This window comes from Hibiscus syriacus, unplaced genomic scaffold (assembly GCF_006381635.1).
Source record: "Hibiscus syriacus cultivar Baekdansim isolate YM2019G1 unplaced genomic scaffold, ASM638163v2 tig00110794_pilon, whole genome shotgun sequence".
NCBI classification, from domain to species: domain Eukaryota; kingdom Viridiplantae; phylum Streptophyta; class Magnoliopsida; order Malvales; family Malvaceae; genus Hibiscus; species Hibiscus syriacus.
Genome location: NW_024062865.1, coordinates 316109 through 343607, shown reverse-complemented (window position 1 = coordinate 343607; position 27499 = coordinate 316109). Strand labels below are relative to the sequence as shown.

General features: G+C 35.8%; 1 protein-coding gene, 1 long non-coding RNA gene, 1 other non-coding gene and 3 pseudogenes across 4 annotated transcripts; 4 read left to right on the top strand and 2 right to left on the bottom strand.

The window, feature by feature from the left end:
* The first annotated feature begins 462 nt into the window (after positions 1–462).
* Positions 463–21882, top strand: LOC120141196. Its single transcript, XR_005517758.1, has 3 exons — positions 463–474; positions 3596–3602; positions 21753–21882. It is a non-coding gene; the product is annotated as an uncharacterized LOC120141196 (long non-coding RNA).
* LOC120141187 lies at positions 816–2669 on the top strand (annotated as a pseudogene).
* On the bottom strand, positions 3924–3995 carry TRNAE-UUC. The gene has a single exon. It is a non-coding gene; the product is annotated as a tRNA-Glu (tRNA).
* LOC120141194 lies at positions 7693–9853 on the top strand (annotated as a pseudogene).
* LOC120141189 (heterogeneous nuclear ribonucleoprotein Q-like) lies at positions 15030–19497 on the top strand. Of its 2 annotated transcripts, XM_039156123.1 has the most exons (9): positions 15030–15372; positions 16060–16493; positions 16591–16707; positions 16828–16968; positions 17062–17238; positions 17450–17651; positions 18532–18713; positions 18790–18875; positions 18973–19111. In XM_039156123.1, exons 2-9 carry the CDS (start codon positions 16095–16097, stop codon positions 19109–19111), a joined length of 1443 nt encoding a protein of 480 aa, XP_039012054.1. In that variant the 5' UTR covers positions 15030–15372; positions 16060–16094. The 2 variants fall into 2 exon arrangements, with proteins under 2 accessions (XP_039012054.1, XP_039012056.1); XM_039156125.1 differs by lacking the exon at positions 15030–15372 and having other exon boundaries at positions 16095–16493; positions 18973–19497.
* Positions 21350–25544, bottom strand: LOC120141191 (annotated as a pseudogene).
* Positions 25545–27499: the final 1955 nt, after the last annotated feature.

Here is a 27499-nt window from a genome sequence, read left to right as displayed (position 1 = left end):
AGGGTTTTTCTCGTAATTGTTTTGAATGTCTATGTATGCTTTGGCGGTCCGACGAGATTTATGGTGCAAATCCGGTCGGAAAATAGGTTGAGACCACTACATTTTGTGTGATTTTGAGAAGATTTGGTCGGCTGAATTTTACAAAATTTAGGGGATGACGGAGTGAGCGAAATTGAAGGATTCTTGAATAATAAAATTTGATGGGGTTAGATTTTAGATAGGATGGGAGTAACAGCTGGGTAAGATGAGATTTTAGAAGTTTGGGCAGATTGAGTCTGTTTGGGACTGTGATGGAGATCCGGGCTGAGATTAGGTAGATGGATCGGTTTTGGTTGTGTTTTGGACTTAGTAAAGGAACAAATGGGTTTGGGCCCGTCAAATTTATAGTGTACAGTAACTATAACTATTATGGGTTAACTCCCTTTCAGAAACCCATAAATGACTGTTTCAATGCCTTGATGTCGGGCAGCAAAAGTTCAAGTGGCTCATTCAAATCATCCACAAAAATCACATTCAATGTAGGAAAAGGGAACAATTTTGGAAGCATTAGACTTCTGGTTTTAGTATTGAACGAATACGTCGCAAAATTTGTCATATTTGTGGAGGAGACTATAGTCAAAGACCAAACCCATCAGTTTCTATACATGGAATTTGGACAGGTCAGTTGCCTGTAACTTGGCAACCTTATTTGACCCCTCTATTTAGTGTTCTCTCATTGGCCAGTCACCTACCAATCCACCTCCCTACTTCACCCATACTTTACTACTCTGTTTATTTGATGTTATTTTCTTTTTATTTGATTCTCTATATTAATCCCATACTGTATTGCTACGGTGGTTGACCTATCTCTCACCTCTCGGAACTACCATTTTTTTATTATTCTAGTTATTGACATTGGTATATAATAACTCTGGTGGTTTAGTTTTCCCATTCCTCAGGTTTCATATTGACAAGACTCAAACAACTTCATATTCCTTGAGACCCCTTTAAAAGTGAGTCATTACAGAGACGATATGGAAATGGATAGCATAGAGATGGATAAGGAGAGGCTGACGGCGGAAATGGCTTTCACAGACTCCACCTCAGCCGTCATCAAGATCCGGCGGAGAGTGCCTGATTTCTTGCAATCTGTGAAGCTTAAGTATGTCAAGTTAGGTTATGGTTATTCATACAACCCGGCGATGATACTCATGTTTGTTGCTCTAATCATACCACTTTCCATTGCAACTCTGGTTCAGTTCAATGCCGTAAAATGGGACTGGATTTCGGAGTTATGGACCAACCAAGCCCTTCGGCTCGAGGGCGTTGATGCTGCTACAAGACTGGCTGCTTCACTTGTTGTATTCTTTCTCCTTGGTCTCTACTTTGCGAAGCGGTACAGGCCGGTTTATCTCGTTGACTTCGCTTGTTACAAACCTGAAGACGATCGTAAATTGTCAGTTGACTCGTTCCTCAAGATGACGGAAGATAGCGAGCTTTCACACGGAGGACACGCTTCAATTTCAAAGAAGGATATCAACTAGATCCGGTTTAGGCGATGAGACGTATTTCCCTCGAGGAATAACATCGAGTCCACCAAATTTATGCATGGAAGAAGCTCGAGCTGAAGCTGAAGCCGTCATGTTCGGAGCACTCGACTCGCTTTTCGAGAAAACCGGAATCAAACCGGAGGATGTTGACATCCTCATCGTGAATTGCAGCTTATTTAATCCAACCCCATCTCTCTCAGCCATGATAGTCAACCACTACAAGCTACGTACAGATATCAAGAGCTACAATCTTGGAGGAATGGGGTACAGTGCAGGGCTTATATCAATCGAGCTCGCTCAAAACCTCCTTCGAGCAAATCCTAACATGAATGCCGTAGTGGTAAGCACCGAGAACATTACCCTGAATTGGTATTTCGGCAATGATAGGTCCATGTTGCTATGCAATTGCATATTCCGCATGGGCGGAGCCGCCGTGCTGTTGTCGAACAAGGCACGAGACAAGGCTCGTTCCAAGAACCAGCTCCTTCACTTGGTTCGAACCCATAAGGGTGCGGCTGATAAACATTACAACTGCGTTTACCAAAGAGAGGATGAAAAAGGAAGAGTCGGGGTTTCATTGGCTCGTGAATTAATGGCGGTGGCTGGGGAGGCATTGAAAACCAATATCACCACTTTGGGTCCACTTGTTCTACCATTGAAGGAGCAGTTCAAGTTCTTCGTTACCCTTGTTCGAAAGAAGATTTCAAAGGCCAAAGTTAAGCCTTACATACCTGATTTCAAGCTTGCTTTCGAGCATTTCTGCATCCATGCGGGTGGAAGGGCGGTTTTGGATGAAATACAGAAGAATTTGCAGCTAACAGATTGGCATATGGAGCCTTCGAGGATGACTCTACATATATTTGGGAATACTTCGAGTAGCTCCCTGTGGTACGAGTTGGCTTATACGGAAGCCAAATGTAGGGTATCGGGTGGAGACCGGGTGTGGCAGATTGCATTCGGGTCGGGTTTTAAGTGTAACAGTGCTGTTTGGAAAACTCTTAGGTCGACTCCCATGGGCGAGTCCAGGGGTAACCCGTGGAAGGGTGAAATTGATAAGTATCCACTGAAGGTTACTCTTGCTTGATAGTGGACTCCAATTCATGGATGCCAATTTCTGTAATTTCTTATTTCCTCTGTAATTCATCGGTAGTTCAAGGATTTTATATTCACTGCTTAACTATGAATGAATACATCTTGGGTCAATTTCTGTTCATAATTTTCAATTATAATAATAATATTTTTAAAATTTAAGTTTTTTTTTGAAAACATAAAGAATGTAATGTTCTTTCCAAATAAATTGATTTAATGTTTACTAATATGGATGCTATTTTTTAGTTTTTACGTCCATAAATTTAACCACTATTGAATAAAATACTATAACTTGAAACGGCAACGCACTTGCTTTCATGCTGCGATCCATTTCTTTTAGAGTCGAAAATCTTGACTATTTCGACTTTTGGGATTGTCGGTTCATAATGTCATTAGTATTTTAAGTAATCTTCCTTGTGGATGATATACTATAAGTATAAGAAGAATCTCGTGGATACTGATTCTCTTATCGTGATAGTAGTACGACGAAGTTATATTGGTGGATTCATTCTACTCATAGTCACATTCAATATTGATGTTGTTAGCACCGTAAAAAGCATATAAATTTACAACTATTGCTTTCTCTCTGGGTATGGTCCAACTGGTATCCATGGTATGGACTTCTACGTTGTTCTTGAACGAGCTGGGTACCTTGTGGGTCGTCGTAGGTGCAAGTCACGTGTTGTCATTCAGCACAGGGTTACTAAGGAAGATGCTATGAAGTGGTTCCAAGTCACATATGAAGATGTCATCCTTAACAAATCTCAAAACATTGGAGCTTAGGAGTAGTAGTTTATGATCTAAGTTAAGTTGTTCCGAGTTTTGGTAACTCGATTTTGGATAGTTTCTGTGTTTGTTATTGTTTTCTTGAAGAGATTTATGATCGACTTTACAAATCTTTACAACTTTTTTCTGTTGGTTTTACATTATTAATGTATTCATAACGACTATGACCGCAATGGATGGACGTGGGTAAGAAAAAGCGTGGGCAGTGAGTTTTACTTTCACGTCCTCGTGATCTCTGAAGTTAACTTACAAGTCCCAAAATATGCAATCCCGTATTAGCTTATTGTGCCAAATGTACCATTTCCTAATTGCTCTATCAGCAGAATCCAAGTGAGCCCTGGGGCTTGTTCTTTACATGTGCATTTACAGCATCTTAATGGAAACTTCATATTTACTTTGTTTCCCATGTTAATATCAACAGCACATTCCACAAAAAATAAATTCAGACAATTCTTAGCCATGGATGTCATTGCAGAAGCTGAACAACAGCCAAAAAAGAAAAATAAAAATAAAACACGATTCCATTGACGGGAATTGAACCCTGGTCTCCTGGGTGAAAGCCAGATATCCTTACCACTGGACGACAATGGATTACTAATTGAGCGTTTATTATTAAGTGTTATATTCATTACAATATATTATCGTGTTGAAATGAATCCAAAACAGAAAACAAGAGTGATTTGAGTTTAGAAACTAAACTGGTTTCAACATTAAGACATGGCCACTGGCTACTGCAAAGATATATAGTTCATTTGCTTGCAATATTTTAACATCATTATCCTTAGTAAACATGCAGCAAAAGTTAATAATCCCCTATAACTAGTAATACAGAACATCATTGACATCCCAATCTTAATTGTTTTGTAAAAATGCAGTACAATAATGCCCTGGTAAAAAATTCGAATGTTAATTGAACCGATCTTTTGCCCGAACTCCTACTCTTAGGCGCCTTTTCAACAAGATTCTACAAAACCAAAGTTTTACGCACCGTTAATGTCGTTCTTAGCTTGAACAGCAACCTCCTTTCTTCATCGCGGAGACATCTTAGCCGACGTCAATTTTATCACCTTTGGAGGGAACAGCTGAGTTAGCCCCTTCTTCGCTTGTCTCCATGGCTTTCTTGCTCATGACATGGTAGATTTGTGTAAGAACTTCGGTGAATGCATTTTCAACATTTGTAGCTTTGAGAGCGGAAGTTTCCATGAAGTAGGACTCTTTCTCTGCAATGGACTTCCCGTCCTCGGTCGAGATGGTCACAAGGTGACGAAGATCTGATTTGTTTCCGATGAGCATGACAACCATGTTGGGGTCAGTGTGATCCCTTAACTCTCTTGACTCTTAGTCACCTCTCGACGTTAATGAACGTGGAGTGTCGAGTAACATCGTACACAAGAAGTGCACCGACAGCTCCTCGGTAATAGGCATTGTTATGGCACGATACCTATCGTTTTGAAGAGACAGTTAAGAAAACAACACAAAAACAAGCATAAGAAGTATGGAACATATAGATTTCTAACCCTCATTTCAGCACAAAAGAAATATGTTTGCATGTACAACGAGAGCCCGTTGTCGCTAAAACATGGTGCTTCAGTGACGTGTTTGTTTGATAGGACATAAAACTTAACGAACCTCAGAAAACCAATCACATGTGGTGCTTCCACCATTCTTCTCGACCTATCCTCGCCTCTCACTTCCCCTTCTTTCTGCCGGTCCAAAGAAGGGGAGGACGATGCTTTAGTAGCCTTACACCCTACTAAAACAGGGAAACCAAAACCGAGCCAGGCATTGATACCATCCACATTTATAGTACATTTGTGCTCTAAGGCCCAAGGGACTTTTCATATCGAAATATTTTCCAATTTTATATGCTAAAATTATCAAAATTATTGTTAAGTCGACACTGGTGAAAATATTTGTAGGCTATATAATATCATCGAATTCAACTAGGGACGAAGTTAGGGGAAATCAGGAGCAAAAGTTCATTTTAACCCTTTTAGCCCTTTAGTTAAATCGAAAAATTATATTTTGATCCCTTCCATAAACAAAATTATTTGTATAAGAAATCACACATACTCACTTCTCTAGCACATACGGATAAAAGAACAAACAATTTACCGAAACAAAACTCCTTCCTTGTAACGATACCAAAATTATAAAAAATACATGATTTGATTTATATATTTAATCATACTTTCTTAAGATTATGTGAATATTAGTATTATTCCGTCAATTATATTAACCGGTAACATAATGTTACATATTAATATTATCTTTATTTAATTTGATTTAATATATTTATAATAATCGTAAAACATATATATTAATATAATTTAATATAATAATAACAATTAATTACTCTAGTAGGATGAGACACTATATTTTTTAGGGTTTGAAACAAGTTGTTATATCAAAAAAAAATATAATTTAATATAATCTTTTATATGCAATGAAACGAAGATACTCTTCAATTATTACATTTTATTGAAATATTGTACAATAAATCCAATCGGATCAGATTCTATTATGTTCATTTTCATTCTTTGCAAGAGGTCTTCATTTTCATGGTGGAAACTTCAATTCTAAGAATAACCAGTTTTTTTTTTTAATGTCTAAAGTAAATCTTGCCTTGTGTGCATCATCCTTGATAATATTGTGAAGGACATTAGGGAAATCAATTGGCCACAACACTGCATCATCTTCGTCCACACGCATCCTTGAAAGATAAATCATTGCTTTATTAGTTTCGTGCCATGAATGTGTCCTGTGGTAGTCTTCAAACATAGCTAATAGATTTCGAATTTAACCAAGTATCGATCAACCTTCGGATCATATGATTGCTCTCTGTTAAGGGTTTTAACAACACTTAGTGAATTGGATCCAATACAAATTATACTAATTGCTAAATATAAAGCGAGCATAAGATTTCTCCATACGTCCAACAGTTCAATCAAGAAAATATTATCCTAAAAATATTTTGTGACGAAAGCACATAATGACTTATCCTTGTGGTCTCAAAGTAAACCACCAAACCCCGAATATATCCCCAAACTATAGACCCATTTGTATTTAATTTCATACATCCTAATTCTGGACTTTTTCATATACACCATTTAAAAGGTGGTGTGACGATAAGAGAAATACAGTCAGTCGCTACATGTAATTTTTCAATCTTAGAATTACATTTGTATAAAGTTGACAACCTCTGAATTATTGGAACTTGAAATAGGCTTGTTTAGAATCCTTTTGTCAAATCTAGGATAATCATTATTATGATAATTAATGGTGGAATTCGGAACTTAAATAAAATGATTTTCGATTGAAAGTGAATAAAAACCTTTGAAATTATTGTAACTGTAAAACACCGTAGTCATTGATGGGTTTTTAGAAATAGAGGGTTAATATTTAATAAAGTGAGAGTTTTGGTTTATATTAAAAAGATGAATATGTGTTGTTATGTGAATGATTAAAATTTTAAATGTAATGAATTTTAATCATATTATTGGTAAAATATTTAAAATTATAGAAAAAATGAACTAATTTATTAAAAGTAAAATTATTAAATTCAATCTATCTTAATGACGTACTAAAGAGATGGAGTGTGAAGAATAGCAGGCTGCTGGGATTCAACTTTCAAATCTGTTCAAAGACCAAGCCCAAGAAACTCGAGCTTTGTTATGCATTGAGGTTGCTACTGGCTACGTATTTCCCTGCTCTGTGCCTCCATCCGTCAATTTTTACTGCTTGCTCAGCTCCTACCACGTGAAACCACGAGAGGTGTCCAGTCCAGCTGTTATTAATTTTTAATTTTCCCAGAATGAAATAAGGCAAGGCAAGGCAAGCTGTCTCCTTTAAGGAATGATTATGCTTAAAAGAAAATAACCCTTTGGCTTTGATTTTCGTGCAAACTCAACTTGCTTACTTATATTTCCAATTATCTAATCTGGGTTTTAACGTTTCTCGATAACCCATCACACCCTGTTTATCACCTTCTTAATTGATTAAGCAACTAGCAGTTTTAATATTTAATATTATGTTTATTTACATGCAAAATTTGTTTGACGTACTACGATTCTGACACCACCGCTATTAAAAATACAAACGCCAGTTGAAGCTTAGATTAGATAGATGGATATGACTGTAGATATATTGAATATTGGATGAATCTAAATCTGTTGGTTCCGTCGGCTTCCTTCTCCCTCGGGCAAAACATTTGTTATCCGTCGTTAAAATAAGTGACCACTGTCATTCTATTTAAACAAAAAATCCATAATATTCCCATCATCTTCAACTTTACAGTTCTGGCTCTTTCTGCTCTTAATGCACTCCTGGTAATTTAACCATTTATCTTTTCTCATGGGGAAAAAAGGTGGGGCTTCCTGGTTGAATGCTGTGAAGAGGGCTTTTAGATCTCCAACTAAAGAGAGTCGTGATAAGAAAAGTAACCGAAAAAAGGATGAACCTGATCACCCAGAAGAAGATGAAGAACAAAAGGTTTGTATTTGCTAATTGTAGTATGAATGAAACAGAAGCAGATGGAGTTGTTGGTTTTTTTAATGGCTCTAATTTAAATAGAATTCTTGATCTGTTTACTGATTTTTGGTAGAAGAAAGATAAGCGACGGTGGATCTTTAGGAAACCCACGATTCAACAGCCGGTGTTTCATCAGCAAACAACGCTACTAGTGACGGCAGCAGACGAGGCTGTGGTGGTGGCTACTGAACAGGCTGCTCCGCTGATTAGACCTTCAAATTATGCTAGGGAGCACCACTATGCTGCCGTTGTTATTCAGACGGCTTTTAGAGGCTACCTGGTATGAAAATTTTGTTTCTGCAAAATATTTGTTCTTGGAGTTTAGCATATTATTAGAATTTCAAAAATTTTTAAAAAAAATTCTGTCTTTTTTAACCATGGAAACAATGTAATCGGTGATTGTGAAGGCAAGGAGAGCTTTTTGTGCACTAAAAGGATTAGTGAAGTTGCAAGCTTTGGTAAGAGGTCACAATGTGAGAAAGCAAGCCAAGATGACACTCAGGTGCATGCAAGCTCTGGTTAGAGTGCAGTCTTGTGTTCTTGATCAAAGAATGAGGCTCTCGCATGATGGAAGCCGAAAATCGGCCTTCAGCGACACGAATAGTGTACTCAATTCACAGTATATTCAGGACATTTCAGACAGAAGATCACTAGTAGTAAGTAGTTTCATTCAGCTACTTAAGCAAGTTCACCTGTTTTCTATTTTGGACTTTAAAGATTCAGATTTCTTATAGTGTTACCATGGCATGCGTCACTGTATCTTTTCTCAGTCGAAAGAAGGAAGTAGTATTGCAGATGATTGGGATGAAAGGCCACACACAATAGAGGAAGTCAAAGCTATGTTAGAACACAGGAAAGAAGCTGATTTGAAGCGTGAAAAGAACTTATCCCGGGCTTTGTCTCAACAGGTTCATGCTTTTGCTCTTAGCCCTTATATTGAACACCTCCTCTGTTTTATTCTACTGATTCCCATAATCCAACTAGCCCCATATTTTGCAAATAGATGAGGAGTGCTCGTAGGAGTCCATCGATAGGTGATGAGGATGAGCTCGAAGGTGGACCGAAATGGCTCAACCATCGAGTGCCTGCTAAGCCATGGGATAACAGAGGAAGAGCTTCAACAGATCAAAGAGTGTCTGTCAAAACTGTAGAAATGGATTCATCCCAGCCTTATTCATATTTAGCACCCAATTATAGAAGAACTAATTCGAACCAATATCACCAACATGAAGCTCAATACCATAACCAAAGGCCTAGTTCGCCTATGCATAGAACTCAAAACTCTCCTATGACACCCTCTCCGTCAAAAACCCGTCATGTTCAAGTTCGGTCAGCCAGCCCTCGTTGCGTTAGAGGAGATAGGAGCTCAGTTTCATCTCAAACACCAAGCTTAAGGTCTAATTACCATTACACGGGCAGGGTTGATTCTCATGCTTGTGGTAGCGGCAACAATGCTGCAATGTTGCCTAATTACATGGCTGCAACCGAGTCTGCAAAGGCTAGAATAAGGTCTCAAAGTGCACCAAGGCAAAGGTCATATACACCAGAGAGGGACCGGAATGGTTCAGCAAGGAAACGGCTATCGTTTCCGGTCCCAGAGCCTTATGGTGTTCGGACAGGATATGGAGGCTACGGTCACAATTTGAGGAGCCCAAGTTTTAGGAGTGTAACTGGATCACAACTTGGATTGGAACAACAGTCCAACTATTCTTCTTGCTATACCGAGAGCCATGGCGGTGAAATCTCCCCATCTTCAACCAGTGATCTTAGAAGGTGGTTGAAGTAATCCTTTCCATTGGTTAAACTTTAGAATAAACTTTGGCCAATGTAGCTTCTTTACCTAGTTTGCTTTCATCATTTTCATAAAGATTAGTGTGATCAAAGTGTGTTTCATCGTTCATTTTTGTTTCTCTTTTTCTTTCGCCATTTTTAGTTTGAAAATGAAGGTACAAGTGAGGTAAATGTGATGTCCCTCTTGAATAAAAATTGCATAGATAAAACGAGTAGGAAATTACTAGTAAAATTCAGTTCTTGTTCTTCACTTTTGTTCCCCTCTGTCTCTCCTTATCTTTGTCTATTCTAAACAGATCCCACAACAGTAAATCCATATTTTATGCCTATGTATTACTATTTCTCATCTCCAAAGCAGCTGCTAGTGCTTTAGATGGGCAAGAATATATACCCTTCTCCCCACCACCAAAAAGGCTCTTCACAGTCTATAAAAATGAAGACGAAGGGGGTTGAAAAAGAGCATGTGCTATGATTTATGCCATTGCATGTTGCCGGACCACAGATTCAGAAAGATCCTGGAATTATATTATCTTTCTAGTCAACATGAGCCTGTTCCTATTTATATCATACCCAAAGTTTGGGTGAGTTTTTTTTTTTAAATATTATTATCATCGACTGACATTTAGTTTACTCTATATAGTCATTGTTATAACAATATAGAAATGTAAATTGGAATGTATTTAAATGTCTAATTTTATTTAAACATTATATAAAAATTAAATGTTATATAAAAATAATTATGATTTATTAATGAGATAAAACAACATTTAATTTGTAAATAAGATACTATGATATTATACCATATTGTTGTATCTTCGAAGGGTGACTTTAGAAAACTATCAGTTTTTCGTCAGTTGGAAATTTTAAATTGATTTCTCCACCCGCCAAGATATCCAAAGAATTTGATTCTTTGGACAGAATTTTGTATCAGCTACAACACATAAACAAATCCTTAAACAATATTTTTGGTAGGTCCTGTAATCTTTTGGAACAAAATTTAAGGTCAAACAGATAAATCTATTTAATTTGTCAACCTACAAATAGTCATAAACCCTGTGACTGACATACGAGCTAAAGTTCACTAACCCGTTACAAATAATCTTCACCACATTTGAAGAAAGGGTTAACACATAGGACAACCACTCTTCTCTTGATTCTCCCTCGTGACTAGTTCTCTACAATACAAAAGCACTAATCATAATTATTTTTTCATCAATTATAACTCTCTATCTAACTAAAAATGATAAATAATTAACGACCGAGAAGATTCTCATCAGCACATCTAAAAATATAAATTCGGAGCTAAGTTTATGGACTAAATAATAAAAATCACCAAAGTTAGAAATTAAATGTGCCTTTAACCCTTTATCAATGGTAGATAATCGGCCCGGCCCAATAAAGGCGTTTCTGAAATTTCATTGCACCAATGAGCAAAATACCCACGTGACCATATGTTTCCAAAAGTGATTCCCACGTTGCCAGTAAAATTAGAAGCGCATCAATGCTACAACTCTTGCTCTAATCCCTAAAGTCTCAAATCCCAGCAAAGTTAAAGATTTCAGACTGATATCCCGATGTTCAGTAATCTATAAGACTATAACCAAGATTTTAGCATGGTTATCAAAATTGGATCGGATCAGCTGGTTCAATCGGTTAAATCATGAACCGGTGGCCTGTCCGGTCTGGTTATCTCACAAAATCGGTCTGGTAATGAACCAGTTGAAAACTGGTAGAACCGGCTGAAAACCGGTAAAACCGGGGTGAACCAACTGAAAACCGGCAAAACCGGTTTGAACCGCCGATTCACTTTTTTTCTTTTTTTAAAAAAATACACCAAACAACATCGTTTGTTCAACGAGCCAAGTCAAATTCGAGTATTGTTGAGCTCAACTCGAATTCGAAAACTTTAAAAGTAAGTTCAACTCGACTCAAAAACTCACGAGCTAAAAATTATCAAGTTCAACTCAAACTCGAAATATAATATTAAAACTTGAACTCGAAAAGGCTCGAACTCAAAAAAAATTAGAAGTTCGATTGAAGCCTAAAATTTGAGCTCAACTGAAGCGAAAGAATAGTTCGCTCTGTGCTCACCAAAATGCTTCATGATTTTGAATGTCAAATTACCTCTATTATTTATAGAAGTAAGTTGTAATGTTCTTCTATGTTTATTAGCCATGTGAGATTGTTTTGTTCTCATATTGTTACTCTTTAAACTTTTGGGATGCTCTTCTATGTTTCTTAGCCATGTGAGATTGTTTTTAAAAAAAAAATAAACCTTAAAAAAAATTAAACCAAATGACATCATTTGTTATGATTTTTTTAAGTCTCATTTTTATTTTTTTATTATAGTTATATAATTATATTTATTATTTAATATATTTTACCTTAAATATTATGTTGTAGTTTATTTGAATCATTTTGTTTCACTTGATTTTATGGTTTTTAATTTATATATGTTATGACTTGTGATATTTTTATACCTTTTAATATTGTAAACTTAAAAAAAGTATTACATATATATTAATATTGTTTTGAATATTATGTAAAATTAAAAAATTATATATTATTTTATATAAAATCAAGTTCAACCGCGATTGAATTCGGTTGAACCAGTGAACCAGTATCTTCACCGGTTCAATGTCTGGTTCGATTTTAAAAACATTGGATTTTAGTCAAGAGACTGACATGCCTCATCCCTGGATTGGTTTCACTAAACCAAACTGCTTTCATTAAAGGAAGAAGCATTATAGACAACACCCTTCTTACTCAGGAACTAGTTAAAGGTTATGGAAGAAAAATCATCTCTCCAAGATGTTCTTTGAAGATATATCTCCAAAAGGCATTTGACACTCTTCATTGGGGTTTTTTATCTGTTGTTCTAAAAGCCTTGGATTTTCTCCAAAGATTTATTGATTGGATTGAAGTTTGCTTCACAGAAGTTAGATTCTCAATCTCCTTCAATAGGAGCTTAATTGGATACTTCAAAGAAGCTAGAGGTATAAGACAAGGTGACCATCTTTCACCTATTCTCTTTGTAATTTCTATGAATATCCTTTCTAAATTGCTCAATCTGGCTGCTGCTAAAGGTCTATACAGTTATCATTAGTGCAAGAAAATTGGGCTCACACACTTATCTAGGGGTGTAAACAAGACGAGTCGAGCTCGAGTATTGCTGAGTTCGACTCGAAAACTCTGAAATAAAGCTCAACCCGACTAAAAAACTCGCGAGTTTAAAATTTTTAAGCTAGACACGAACTCGAAATCCTGAACCGAAGTTCGTGAGCAGCTCGAAAAGGCTCGAAATGAAAAAAAAAATCTTAAACTTAACTAGATTAAAGCCTCAAACTCAAACATTAACCTTAAATACATGAAAACCTTAATGTATTTTTTTTAAAAAAATCAACACATAAATTTTAATATTATTAATAATTTATTTTTAAAAATAAAATCTTAATATATTATATTTTCGAGCAGCTCACGAGCTTTTCGAGTCGAGTATCAAGTAGCTCGTTTCGGCTCGTTAAGAATTCGAGTCGAGCTCGAGTCGAGACCATTCGATCTGAGTATTTATCCAGCCTTGACCGAGTCGATCTCGAATAGCTCGCGATCTGTCCCGTCTCATTTACAGCCCTACATTTATCCTTTGCTGATGATTTATTGATCTTTTGTAAGGGTAATGTTGAATATGTAATTGGAGTCGTTTTTGTTCTTGAACACTTCTATAAAATGTATGGTATGAATTTAAATGCTGTCAAATGTTTATTCTTCTCTGCTGGAATTTCAACCAGTAATATTGAGCTTATAAAGCAAGCAACTAGTTTTAATTAAGGATGCTTACCTGTAAGATACCTCGGTATTCTATTGATTACTAGAAAACTCTCTAAGAAAGATTGTGATTCTCTTATTGCTAATATTAAAGCAAGGCTCACTCTCTGGTCTGGCAAAAATCTGAGTTACGCTGGAAGATTGTAACTCATAAGAGTAGTTCTGTTCAGCATTACTAATTACTGGTGTAAGCAGCTTCTTCTTCCCCAATCTATAATCAGCAAAATTAAACAGCTTTGCTCTCGGTTCTTCTGGAAAGACTCAGACAAGTCTGCTACTGGTGCAAGAGTCAGTTGAGTCAAAATCTGTTATTGAAAATCAGAGGGAGGACTTGGATTGAAGAACTTAAAAACCTGGAATAAAACTTGCATGATCAAACTTATAAAGAATATCCTGGCTGGAGAGGGTTCATTATGGGTCGCTTGGCTCAACACCTATGTTATAAAGGATAGCAATCCGTGGCACATGGAAAGAAGTGCTAGATTCAGTTGGAGCTTTAACCGAATCCTCAAACTACGCACTGGAGCAATTACAACAATTTCGAACGGTCTCTTTCTATTACAGACATTTGGCAGGAGATTAAAGTGAAGGAAGGCAAAGTCCCCTGAAATTTCTTGTTATGGTTCCCTCAACATATTCTTAAGCACAGATTGCTTGCTTGGATGGCAATCCTCGACAGACTGCCTACACGAGACCGACTCCAACGCATGGGTATCACCACAGATGGGAATCGTGTGCTTTGTAATGAAACAATGGAATCTAGTAATCACTTGTTCTTTGAATGCCCCACTGCTTCATTTTTATGGGACAACATTTTGCTTCTAAATAGCATTAAGAATTCATGCTCATCATGGGAGGACTTGTTAATGTCAGCTCTTGGAAAGGAAATTCCCTTCTATCTATTATTCTTAAGTTTGCTTGGTGTGTCTATATCTATATTTTGTATGAAGAACGCAACCGAAGAATTTTTAAAGGATGTTCCTTATCCAACGAAGACCTCCTAACTTGCATCAAAGATCTTGTAGGTATTAAACTTGGGGGGAAAACATCAATAGGCTAGATAGAGTTAATTCTAATCTTTGTATTTCATGGGATATAGCTTAAAAACAAATCTGTTGTTTTTGTATGTAGACTGTATATAATGTCTTAAGATCGATATTTTTTATAACAGATTCTTTGAGTAATAAAAAAGATGAATTATCAAAAAAAAAAAATAGAAGCCCAGCGGAATCTTACCCTTCCCTAGTTACATGGCTAAAAAAATCACTGTCACTTGTTTTCATATGTAATGGGATAAGGAGATGTAAGATAATAGGATACCCCTAACACTAAATTAAAAATAACTTCTGTAGGAGACTTCCGAATTATAAAATACCTTATGGGCTTGATCCTACTATCTTAAGATTTAAAACCTTTTGCTCTTACATGGCTAAAAGTGACTCGTAAATCCAACTTTACCAGTAAAATCGAAACCGCAGTGTATCTTTTCAGTCTCCCAATTAGGGTGGTTCTGGAAAAGAGAATCACACGCTGCTCATTAGCCTCTGTCGGATAATAAAACTCACAAGGCTAACCACCGGAGAACCAAAATTTTTCAAACAAAATCTATATTTTCAATCGCCATTTCCCCAGCAGAATAAAACCCATCAATTAAAAGTTGGGTATTTTTCCATTTCTGTCGATATCTGATGCAATACCCAGAAAATTTTCTTTGAAGCTGAATATCCTGATTCTTGTTGGATTTTGGGAAATTCAATTTTAATTACCCAATTATAAAGCCATCAAATTTCTTAGCTCTCAAAGTCAATATATTTATCAAGTGGTGAGGAAATTTCAATCTCTTTTCTTTAGTGATTGTTTTTCTGTTATAGTCATTTTGACTGCCCGGAATTCTTAGTCTTTTTCCTTCGTCTTGATTAGATTTGTCACAGTTACATCTATTTTGTCGTTGTCACTTATTTGTAAATAGTTTAGTGTCAAAATTTGTTATGGTTTGTATGCGTGTTTAAGGGAAGATAAAAAGCCGTGACCTTTTCTTAAGTAGGGTTTTACATTTTGGCATTGAATTTTAGCTGTCTTCAATTTGTTTATGGGTTTTAGGTATTTTGTGAATTAGGGATTGGTTTATTTGCTAACCCACTTTTACTCTTGTTTCAATTTCAGTTAATTTTAGTACTAATCGATGCCTCGTAGCTTCTTTACTAATAAGTTACTATTCGCTGTTTGAATTTACTGGTGGAAATTTGATTCTTTTTACTCTTCGGTTTAATGTCAGTTACAGCTCTATTTGGTTGATGAGAAATGGAAGTAACAAATTCCATATCTTCTTTCTTTCCTTCCTTGGCGCAGTTTTTTCACCTGTTTATTCGTTCATTCTTTTTTTTTAACTTTCCTTTGATTTTTTGGGCCGAGATAATTTTGAATGTTATAAATATTCATATATTTCTGCTATGCAGCTGAACATGCTTTCTATAAACACTATAGATATGTAATAAGGTTTCATTTGCAGTTATCGAACAGTCTGAACAGGGACAAGAAACGGACATGGCGGAGAATGCAGAAGTTGATGAGCGGGTGGATCTTGATGACAATTACATGGAGGAAGAGGATGATGGTGTTGAAGAACATGTAGATGAGGACGGAGTGGACAGTGGTGATGATGAAAATGGGGAACAAAACGACGAAGAGGAGTATGAAGACTCAAAATCTGAGGCGGATGGAAAAGATCAATCATTGGAAGTAGAAAGAAGCCGCATTGAAATGGAACATACTGAAGAGGAAGAAAACCCCATGGCTTCTATTAGTGAAGAAGAAAAGGAGAAGTGGGCTCAACTTCTTGCCTTGCCTCCTAATGGCTCTGAGGTCTTCATTGGAGGGCTTCCGAAGGATACCTCAGAAGAAGACTTGAGGGAACTTTGTGAACCAATAGGAGAAATTTTTGAGGTCGGAATTTTGTGCTTGTGATTTTCAAGCTCCTTTCTTTTTGGCCGGGGGGAGGGTAAATTTTTGGTTTAACTGTTAACAGTAATCTACTTTGCAGATACGGTTGATTAAAGATAAGGAATCTGGTGAAAGCAAGGGTTACTCATTTGTGGCATTTAAAACAAAAGAGGCTGCTGAAAAGGCTGTTGAAGAGCTGCACAGTAAAGAGTTCAGGGTAATTTTTGCCTCCCTTGAATTTGCTTTAGTTTTCTTGCTGATGCAATCTTCCCCTCCATTGCTTCTTTTAACCATTTAGTTTGGTGTTCCTTTTTAATATCCACAATAATCTCTGCAGGGTAAAGCTATAAGGTGTTCTTTCTCTGAAACTAAGAACAGATTATTTATCGGTAATGTTCCCAAGAACTTGACTGAGGATGAATTCAGAAAAGCCGTCGAGAGTGCTGGTCCCGGAGTTGAAAATATAGAACTAATAAAGGTGGAGTTTTGATCTAGATGATGCTTTTAGATTATGGTCACTGATCAGTGAATATTTGGAAATCCATTTACCATTTTAAATTGTTAATTGCAGGACCCTCAAAATACAAGCCGTAATCGTGGTTTTGCTTTTGTCTTGTACTATAACAATGCGTGCGCTGATTATTCAAGGCAGAAAATGGCAAGTGTAAATTTTAAGCTGGAAGGAAATAACCCTACTGTCACATGGGCTGACCCAAAGAGTACACCTGAAAATTCTGCTGCTTCGCAGGTAATTGTAATTTAGAAGTTCCATATTGAGGAATCACTACTGGGATTCTTATTTTGCCCCCCCCCCCCAAATTAGCTCTTGTTTGGATCTTTAGTTGCTAAATGCGAATAATTGGATGTATGCAATCTTCAGTTTTAAGCATGACGTGAAGCAAAGATCTAATCTTCATATTATTGTTCTTGTACTATGCTGCATGTTTTGAAATTACTAGGTGAAAGCACTATATGTCAAAAACATTCCCGATAACACTTCTACGGAGAAACTAAAGGAAGTATTTCAGCGCCATGGGGAAGTAACAAAAGTGGTTATGCCTCCTGGCAAGGCCGGTAAGCGGGATTTTGGGTTTATACATTACGCTGAAAGGTCGAGTGCTTTGAAGGCTGTCAAAGATACAGAGAAGTATGAAATAGATGGTAATTTTTCTCTTGCATTACCCCATACTCTTTTTGTAAACATAATTTAGGGCAGATTTGTCCGGCTGCTGCTTAAGTCATTCAAGCTGTCTTCAAATTATTTAAGGAAAAAAAGCAGCGCTATCATGTAATCTACTTTTGAGTTCCTACATGCCATTTACTTGTGCACAATGGTGTTGGATGCATGTCTTCAATTTTTAGTTTGTTTTCTCTTTTGTGAGATGCATAGAAGTTTATGTACTCCTTGCTTTGTCTGTAGAACATCCTGTGTACTTTTCATTTCTGTCTGATGTAAGAGCTCCACTTTAATAAGCTCTGTAACATGCTGCATCAAATGCAAGCTTGTAAATATCTGTTGAAATGATTTGGGCCTTTGGAATTGGTATCGGGTCTCTTGGTTTAAACTTTGGATTGAATAGTTGAATTTTGACATTTCCCGGTGGAAAACGAAATTTAATGATAAGAATTTTTGTGAAGAAACTGATTGTATGAGAATGAAAAATAATACTTATATATCTCAATATTTTTTTATTGTTGTGCTCGGTCATACTTGCATCTTCATTCTTTTAGAAATTACTGTGTTGCCATACTCGTATTGCTTGTCCGTGTGTCTCGAGTGATCAATTTTTAGTGAGCTGTTTTTGAGACTGCTTTTGCAACTGTTTTCTTTATGCATTCAAATGAAGATGAGAAATTAATTCATTATTGATCTAATAGAATCACAGTGTCATTGTAAGCGTATTGTTGTATGAAATATATCTGGAAAAGCAACCTTCCATTGGTATCAGGAGAGTTGATTTATCTAAATCAACTTATTTCATCAGGATATGCTATAATCATTGCTTTTCTGCTAAAAATGTTTAGACCGACTTGAATGTAGGTCAAGTCTTGGAGGTTGTCCTTGCCAAACCTCAGGCTGATAAGAAGACCGATGCAGCATACCCTTACAGTGCCGGGCTTCATACAAACCATCTTCCGCATCCTGGGTATGGTGGTTTTACCAAAGCTCCTACATATGGCTCTGCAAGTGCTGGATTTGGTGCTGCTACTAGTTTTCCGCAGGTACTCGGGTTGATTTGTATTTTCTTTTTCTCAGATATATTGGTGAAAACTAATGCATAATTATACACATTAACAGCCAGTGATATATGGAAGAGGGCCAATGCCAACAAATATGGCTATGGTACCCATGGTTCTACCAGATGGCCGAATAGGATATGTCCTGTAAGTCGGTTGCCTCATTTTGTTAAAATTATGATATTTTTATTCAGATAACAACACATTTTCAACAACTAATTTTGCTGTTGTTGAATTTGGGCAGCCAACAGCCTGGAGTGCATATGCCAGCCCCACGTCCTCGAAGAGCTGATAGGAGCAATGGTCCGGGTGGAGCAGCAGGGCAAGGTGGAAATAGTGGTGGTGCTGATGGAAACCGCAGTAGAAGGTACAGACCCTATTAGTTCGTGCAATGTAGCTTTTTCTCGGAAACAGGAGACATTGGATGAGTTTTAGGGGGACTCCTTAACCAACCCAAAATCAAGGAGCATAAATTGATATAGTAGAAAGAATGAGAACAGTGCCGGAATCGGGAAACAGGAGCACCACATAAAAACATTAAAAGGCCTTCTCTCTTTAGAAGAGGTAGTTGAATTAATAATGTTTAGTTGTACGTCGTGGATTGTTTTATTCTTAAAAAAGGTTGGCTTTTGCTTTCAAGGTCTATACAGGCGCCGGTCCGTATTCCATGTTTAAGGTCGATTTTCTTGTAGGTTTCTTTGTTTCATGGATATGATCTGATTGGATTGGTTTTGGGTAAATCTCAACTTGAAATTTTGGCGCAGGCTTCTTCTTCTTCTTTTATATTTACCAGCTTGTCTTCTCTTTTGTGAGCATAGTAAAAGACCATAAAATTCTGCAGGTAAGACAAAACCATCGCGAGTAAACATAGATGAAAACCAATTGTTTTAATGGCTGAAGTGGATTTTATCCAGCTATATATTACACGATTAATATTTTTATAACCGAGTATTCAGAGGAGAATCCAAAATCACGTTCTACGAGCAAACATTAACCAATTTCTTACTACCACAGAAAAAAGACGACACAAGAAAATCATGCAATTTGGTGACCGGAATTTCAAATTTCAGGAATCAACAGCACCTACCCAAAGAAAACCCAAACTTTAATAACAGACTGAAGGCCAAATCAAACAAAAAGAGAAGATTGATTCAAGCGGTGTCTTCCTCTTGTTCTTGAAGACGCCTTTCCAGTTCATCCAATTTGAGGCTCCACTCACTCTTTATCTCCAAGGGTCTAACACTACTGTAATCAATGCTATCCTTTTCTGTGTGACTGACTTGGGACAATGTAAAACCCTTCTTCCTGTTGGCTTTCTTCTTCTGGGAGGCTGCTCTCTGCAGAGCCCATAGCACGTCTGACCCACTTATCTCCTTTCCATCGTCTTGCTTGGGGTTGGAGGCGGCTGGCCGACGGCGTAAACGGGAATTGGCCGAGACGTTGATGGGAAACTGAGTGAGAGGTTGATGTTTGGTTCGCATGGGTTTGGGGGCAGGAAAGTAAGGTACGCAACCACCGAGAGATGTAGTCCACATGCTCATTTTTTCCCCTTCTCCTAATTCTTTTAGGGTACCGCTCTCTTTTTCTTTATGCAATTTGGGCCATTTTCATATTTGAGCTGCCTCTATGTTGGATCTACAAATTTTAGGAAACCCTTTCATTTGTTTTTATTTTTACTAAAAAGTAGAGGCGAGAGAACATGAACCCTAATCTGAAATTTTGAATAGAAACAATTTTCAATAAAAAATCGAAATCAGAAAGTTCCAGCATGAAAAATTCAAATCAGAATTTAATATAAAAAATTAATTAAATTGTAATTAAATATGTTTTTACATAGAATATTTAATTATTGAATTTATTCTAATGTTATTCTAATAGACGATTACATTATTTATATATAATAAAATAACATTTTTCAAAGTAAAATTATCACTATAAAAATAAATACAAAGCACAAGTTGAGATTTAGTTTATTAGTATTTCGCTATTAATTTCTAACATATAAGTCATTACCGCATATGGTGATTAAATTTGCATTAAATAGTAATAGATGAAAAAAATGGATATTTTTAATTAAAAAGAAATAATTATTTAAGTTTTTTCACGTATGAATTTTTGCTAATTCATTTTTTAAAAATAAGAGATACTTTCACTAATCGAAAATGTCTCTAAATTTGTACTTTATTTATTCATACATACATATACATCATGTAATATATACATCAATTATTTTTTGAAGTTATATAACTTTTTTATTCTTTTTTCTAATTTTCTGATTTTTTAATATATATATATATATATATGTGTGTGTGTGTGTGTTACAAATATTTATGTTCTATTTTTTAATAATTTAACTTAAGAACATATCATAAAATAAAAAAATGTGTCATGCTAGATCACCAAAATCATCAGTTTGTTAACTGACAACTGTACCATCTTTTACATTGAAATTAGATTTATTTGACAAAAATTGAAATCGTAAGAGTTAAATTGAAGGGAAGAAAAGTTTAAAGCCAACATTGGGAAAAAAAGGCAAGTGTTAGGGGCAAATTTTACTATTGCGCCAAAAATAAATGGCAACGAGTAAGTTTGAAACAACATTTTCTGGTTTTATCATTCTCCTAAAAATATACAGCACCTGTTTGTAAAATTTCAATGGATTTGATTACTCCCTAAGGAAATTAAAAGGGAAAAACAAGGGTCGATGAACCTTGTGCCTCACGTTTTGAGCCATATACTTCACTTTATCTTCCCAACGGCGCAAGCAAACAGTATATTCACGAGGCTAAAGCAAGAATGAAACGGAACAAGACGGCTTTTGTTATGGCCAGCAGAAGCAAATTACAAAGTTAATAAACATGGTTCAGTAGTTACGACCGAAATATGAAGTGCGGAGCAAGAGAGATCACCTTTACGCTCCGGCAGTTTCTTCCGATTTCCAGACTGTCTTTCAGTCCACTCGAAAAGTTTTTATAGAACTGTCATTAAAAGAAGAATTTATACACGGAATTCGGGGCAGATGAGAAAGATCTTTGTTAAAGTGGGCTACTGAAATTGCAGGGATGCAAAACATTTCCTCACCAACAAAGCTAGAGTTATAAGCTAGTTGTGTGCAGGTATACCTTGTGAAACTCCAATGTGTCACCACCGGTTTTACGAAGCTCCACCATATGCAAGCAGGGAGCCACCTCAAACACCTGAGATCAAAGAGCAATGAGGTTTACATTTTTCTTTGATATGGAATAATCTAAAGATCTTAAATCCTTTGAAGGGCAGTTAGAAAATTCTACATATGTGCGCTTCCATTTCAACCAATGGTAGCCACAGAAATTAAAAAAAGGTGCTTGACTGGCTATTAACAATCCAGTACCTCGGTAGCCACAGAAAGGTGGCCCTTTCTCCCACTTTTGTCACCTTTCAACTTCATCTGTGACAATGTGAATATACATGAGAGTTGGAGCAGAATTTGCAACTATATGAACTATAGATGTTTTGAATAAGCAAGAGGATTAGCTTGCCCAACATAGCATCAGATAAAGCAAACCTTGTAGCTTTGCTTGTTAACATTAAAGCCTAGAGGCTTTGCAGCTTCCTCAATTTTCGAAAGAATTTCATTAGGAGGGCATTGGGAAGCAAAACTGGTCTCTAGCTTCACAGCACCCTACAGTTTCAATTCAAACCAAGAAAGCAAAAATAGATACAGTTAGCTGAGAAAATTTTCCACATTATAAGTTGGAAGGTGGAGATCCAGGCTACAAGCATTTAACACGGATAATTATTCAAACCCTATTATTAACACAACATAATACAGAGAAAGCTAAAGGGATCTTAGATACTACACTTTGCTTCTCAAACAATTTGTCAAGACTAAAGCTCTGCGACCTAGAGATAAGCTCAAAAGCATTCATGGACACAGGTCTCTCTTTCCTTTCTGTTACAAGGTGTTCCCGCAAATAAACAAACAATAAGTAGCATGAGATGTAATTTATTCTTTCATTTAGGGTAGATAGTTTCCAAAGAAATGGACACAAATGAAAAATTAACTAGTTTACAGGGTCAGTGTTCAAAGTTTTGAACAAAAAAATTCCATCCACTCACATTCCAATCTAAAGTGATCGTAAGAGATTATGCTTACAATGGAGCTCTTTCCTCAGAGAAGCAAAACTGACAGAATAGAAAATCGCTTACCGTTGAGTCATTAAAAACAGCATCTATGTCATCAAGATTTACATCCTCTTCCTGCTCGAATTGGGGTGGCTTGTACCCTTTCTTGAACCATTCATCTTGTAGAATTTCAGGAATGGTTATACGCTGACAAAAACACGCAGAAATTCAATAGAAATGCATGTGTTATCAACCTATGCCGAGATCAAAGATTTCAAGCAATCACAAAGTTTCATACGACGAACTGATTTTAGAACTCACTGTAAGAGGATTTGGATCAAGAATTCGTGTAATCAATTTCCTTGCACCAAATGAAAATCATGGAGGACAGCTGAAATCAGCTCCCCATATCTGAAATTTATCAAGATGTACCAACAATTTTAGTGACGTTCTCATCTAAAAAGAGAAGCCAAAACTGGGAGGTACCTACTTTCTTATACAAGTTTATAAGGCTTGGCTCATCCAAAGGCAAATAACCAGCCATAAGAACAAAAAGAATAACTCCACAAGACCAAATATCTGCTGATGTACCGTCATAACCTTTATCTTTGAGCACCTGATAAGAGAATTATCAAATGACACAGTAAAAGAAAAAAGAAAAGGTTGCAGCATCAGAGCTAAATTATTTTCTATAATCATGAGTGAATATACCTCTGGAGCAACATAATTTGGATTCCCACAAGCAGTGTGAAGCAATCCATCCTCCTGTAGCACGAACAGGTAAAAGAAAAAAAAGATTACACAACTAGACATGGAGTTTTCTTTCTTTTCCACCATCGTTGAAAGTTGGCATTTTATGATATTACTGCCACCTAAAATGCCTTGACCAACTGTTTCAAGCATTTTCTTGAGTAACCAAACTGACTGGTGGCCTTCTTTAGCGATTTAGACAGTATTTTTCTTGGAAATTCCTGGGGATTTTTCCATAACTTTAATGATCGAAGACCAGAGGAATTCTTTAAGAGGGAATGATAATTAGCGTGCAACAACGCTCAAACTGATAGAAAAAAATACAAGTAATAAACTATTTTTAATAAGTTTATTAAAAATAGTGTATTAAGTTTTTTGTTAAAGTAAAAACTAATACTCAAAAATAAATAATTATAACTCATTATCAAAAAGGTTGACCCAACCAAAAAAAATATCATTATTCAGAAAGGTTTGATCCCTTACCGTAAAACTTAATATTTTGTCGACAAAAGATATATATATATTATCAACAAATTTGGAGAAAAGATTAAAAATACATAAGGTTATGATTATATGGTCACAAGTGTCAAGCATAAGAAAGAAAAAAACATGTATCCATCCTAGTCAACAATACATGCTTAGTCGAACTTGCTGCGAGAATGCACTCAATCCGAAATCTGAAATTTTAAGAACACCTTGCGAGTCCAGAAGAATATTCTCGGGCTGCAAAAGTAGAAATATTATTGGATAAATACATATGAATTAGGAATTACAACCCACTGCACACTGAAGAAACTGCTCAAAATTAATTCCGAAGTCAAAAAAGAAAATGAAAGCAGTACTCGTTGATCAGTTTGTTAAATGGGGAAAAAGTTAAAAACCTTCAAATCTCTATGGTAGACGCCTCTACTGTGACAGTAATCAACAGCATTGATAAGCTGATGAAAATAGCTTCTAGCTTCATCCTCTTTTAGTCTCCCGCGTTTTGCCTACAAATATCAAATATCTTTCACTTCCATAAGCAATAAACGACGACCCAATACATATATACATATAGATTGAACAAGGTTCCTTGAGGGTAACAGCTTAATCATTCCTCACTAAATTTCCGAAATTGAATTGCCGGTAACCCTTACAATTTTGTCGAAAAGCTCGCCTCCATCAACAAACTCGATCACGATATAAATCCTTGCCTTGCTTGCCATAACCTATGCATTAGAAATTGGAAGAAAAGAAGTTTGAATTAAATAATTGTATCCGCGATGCTAAACTGAATAAACCTTTTAAGGCAGAGACTAGTTGCTTTACCTCAAATATTTTAATGACATTGGGATGCTTGATAAGCTTCATTGTTGATATTTCTCTTTTTATCTGCTCCATACAAAACCAAAATTCTCAAGGCTTTTGAAAATTATAACACAACAAATTTGATTATAAAGCCAGATTCGATAATCGAAAGTTATTTTGTTAATAAGTACAAGCGAGACGCAGGTTTACTGCCGATTGAGATCTATTTCGAATTTCATTTTTTTTTTAAATGCTGTGTGTGCATGGAGGAGATGGAAGGAAAGGGGATGGTGTTTTGACCTGTTCGACCATCCAGTGACGGAGAACTTGGTTACGGTCGAGGATTTTAATGGCGACAAACTCGCTGGTCTCAACATTTTTAGCGAACTTAACCTTTGCGAAATTGCCTTCGCCCAAGGTTTTGCCAAGCTCGTACTTCCCTACACGCGTCCTCGTGGTGTTAGGCCGCAACGTCTTCTTCTTCGTGCTCATTCTCTCGTCTTCGTCCTAGTTTCCGATCAGATCACAAGATTTCAATCTTTTCTCGGTCGTTAGACCTCCCCCCCTCTTCTTGTGTGATGTTGCAGACAATTGAAATGTCCGGTGTGGCGGCAGAAGTGGCGAGAGAGAGAGGGCAAAGTGGGACAAATAATGCGAGCGAGAGATGAAGTAGCGGGGTGAAATGGTTATATATTTCATAATTATTAAAAGAGTATCCACAGTATGCTGACGTCGACCATTGTCTTCTATGGAAATATCAAATATTCCGTGCCCTCTGAGGCTTTATTACGTATTTACGTATATGTACCGGCTTTTTAATTATGTATAAAAAGATCACCCTTCAAATCTTATTTATCAACATGAATGAATCAAAGGTGCGGATTGAGATAGTTATCTCTTCTAAAAATTTTAAATTATTTTATATAATAGATTATTTATATATTGATAATTTATTTTCACTATACTAAGATTTTATAAATCAGTTTTCCTTTAAAATGATATGTAAATATGTCACAACTATAGTGATCAAAGTATAAACTAATTAAAAGTTTAATAACTCGATATAAATTTTAAAAATTCAGTGATCAAGTATAAACACCCTAAAAGTTAGTGATCATTAATGTGGTTTATCCTTAAAGAGATTACATTATAAATTAATAATCATATAATATATTTTCTTTGTAAAACTATCGAAATCGGAAATGAAACCTGCTACTTTCGACGTAGCTTCCCAGGGTTTTACGTGACCAAAAATGATATCAACATGTGGTAGAGTGGATATGTTTTCTGGGTCGATGTGGGACAAATACAATGAACTGTGTCCAGAAAATGAATCGAGTGGGGGAGATTCTTGGCCATATTCAGCACACATATTTGGTCTACCCTCCTTGCTTTGTCCTGGGGTCTAGTTGCTTTCTTTCTTTAATTTTCTGTATTTTCCACGTGTTATTCGTGCCGTTTATGAACTACTTTATTTATACATAATAAATAACCGAATGAATTATATTTCATCAGCAATTTGGTTGTACTGTCCACAATAGATCAATAATTCCTTTTGCTTGCCAAAATTTAAGGGTCGCGCTTTACTTGACAACTCGGGAAGCTTTTCAACATTCACTTCTAGTACAAAGATTAATTACGTAACGATGGATTTAAAAATATTTTTAAGAATAAATACATATGTAATATCGTGTAATTTTAATCTCTTTTTAGATATATAATTCGTGAAATAGTTTGAATTCCTTAGACTTCTCATGGTCAATTACGTATGGAATAAGGAGTAATTGAAGCAGATAATGTTATTAATTGAAAGTAGTTCTTATATATACGTGGATTAGGATCTATTTGTATTTATTATAAGACTTTTAATTTTATATTTTTCAAAATCATTGGATAATTGTAGATAGATTGTTAAAATTATATCTTTATTTGTTTTATTAATAAATATATTCTCACTTAATATCGTTATTCAATCATCTATTTTCATTTCATAACGATTTTTAAATAATATAAAATTAAAAAAAAATTACCTGCAATCAAATCCTCTCTCTATATATAATAAAAACTTCAAACTAAAAAAGAAAAGTTGTATCAATCAAACGAGACTTTAGATATTTTGATTGGGCTTCAACCCACTTCAGTCTAAATCATATAAATTCATTCATAGGGTAAGAGATGGGCCTTTGAGATAAGCTTCATTGATTTATTAGATATTCAGTGTTTAATTTGTAAATTTTAAAGTAAATTAAAATTCCATATATTCATTGTATAAAACTAAAATTTATTTCTAATAAATGTTTGTGTATTTTCAATATTTATTATTATGTGAAATATATATTCAACCGGTTAAATTAGTAATTTAATATTCTAAAAAATGGGCCTATGTGGTTTTCAGGAGTAGATTGCATAATACTTTCCTAAATTATGGTTTGAATTTTAATTTGGTACGTAAACTTCAAGAATATTCCAACTGAGCCCCTTAGCTATCAAAATCGTTTCAATCGCACCATTTCATCAATTTAACCATCTAGTTGAATACAAAATATCAGCTTTAATATGAACAAGATTAGTCAAGTTGCTTATATTTATTCCCTCATATTTCCTTAGGTCATGGGTTCTAGAATCACTAA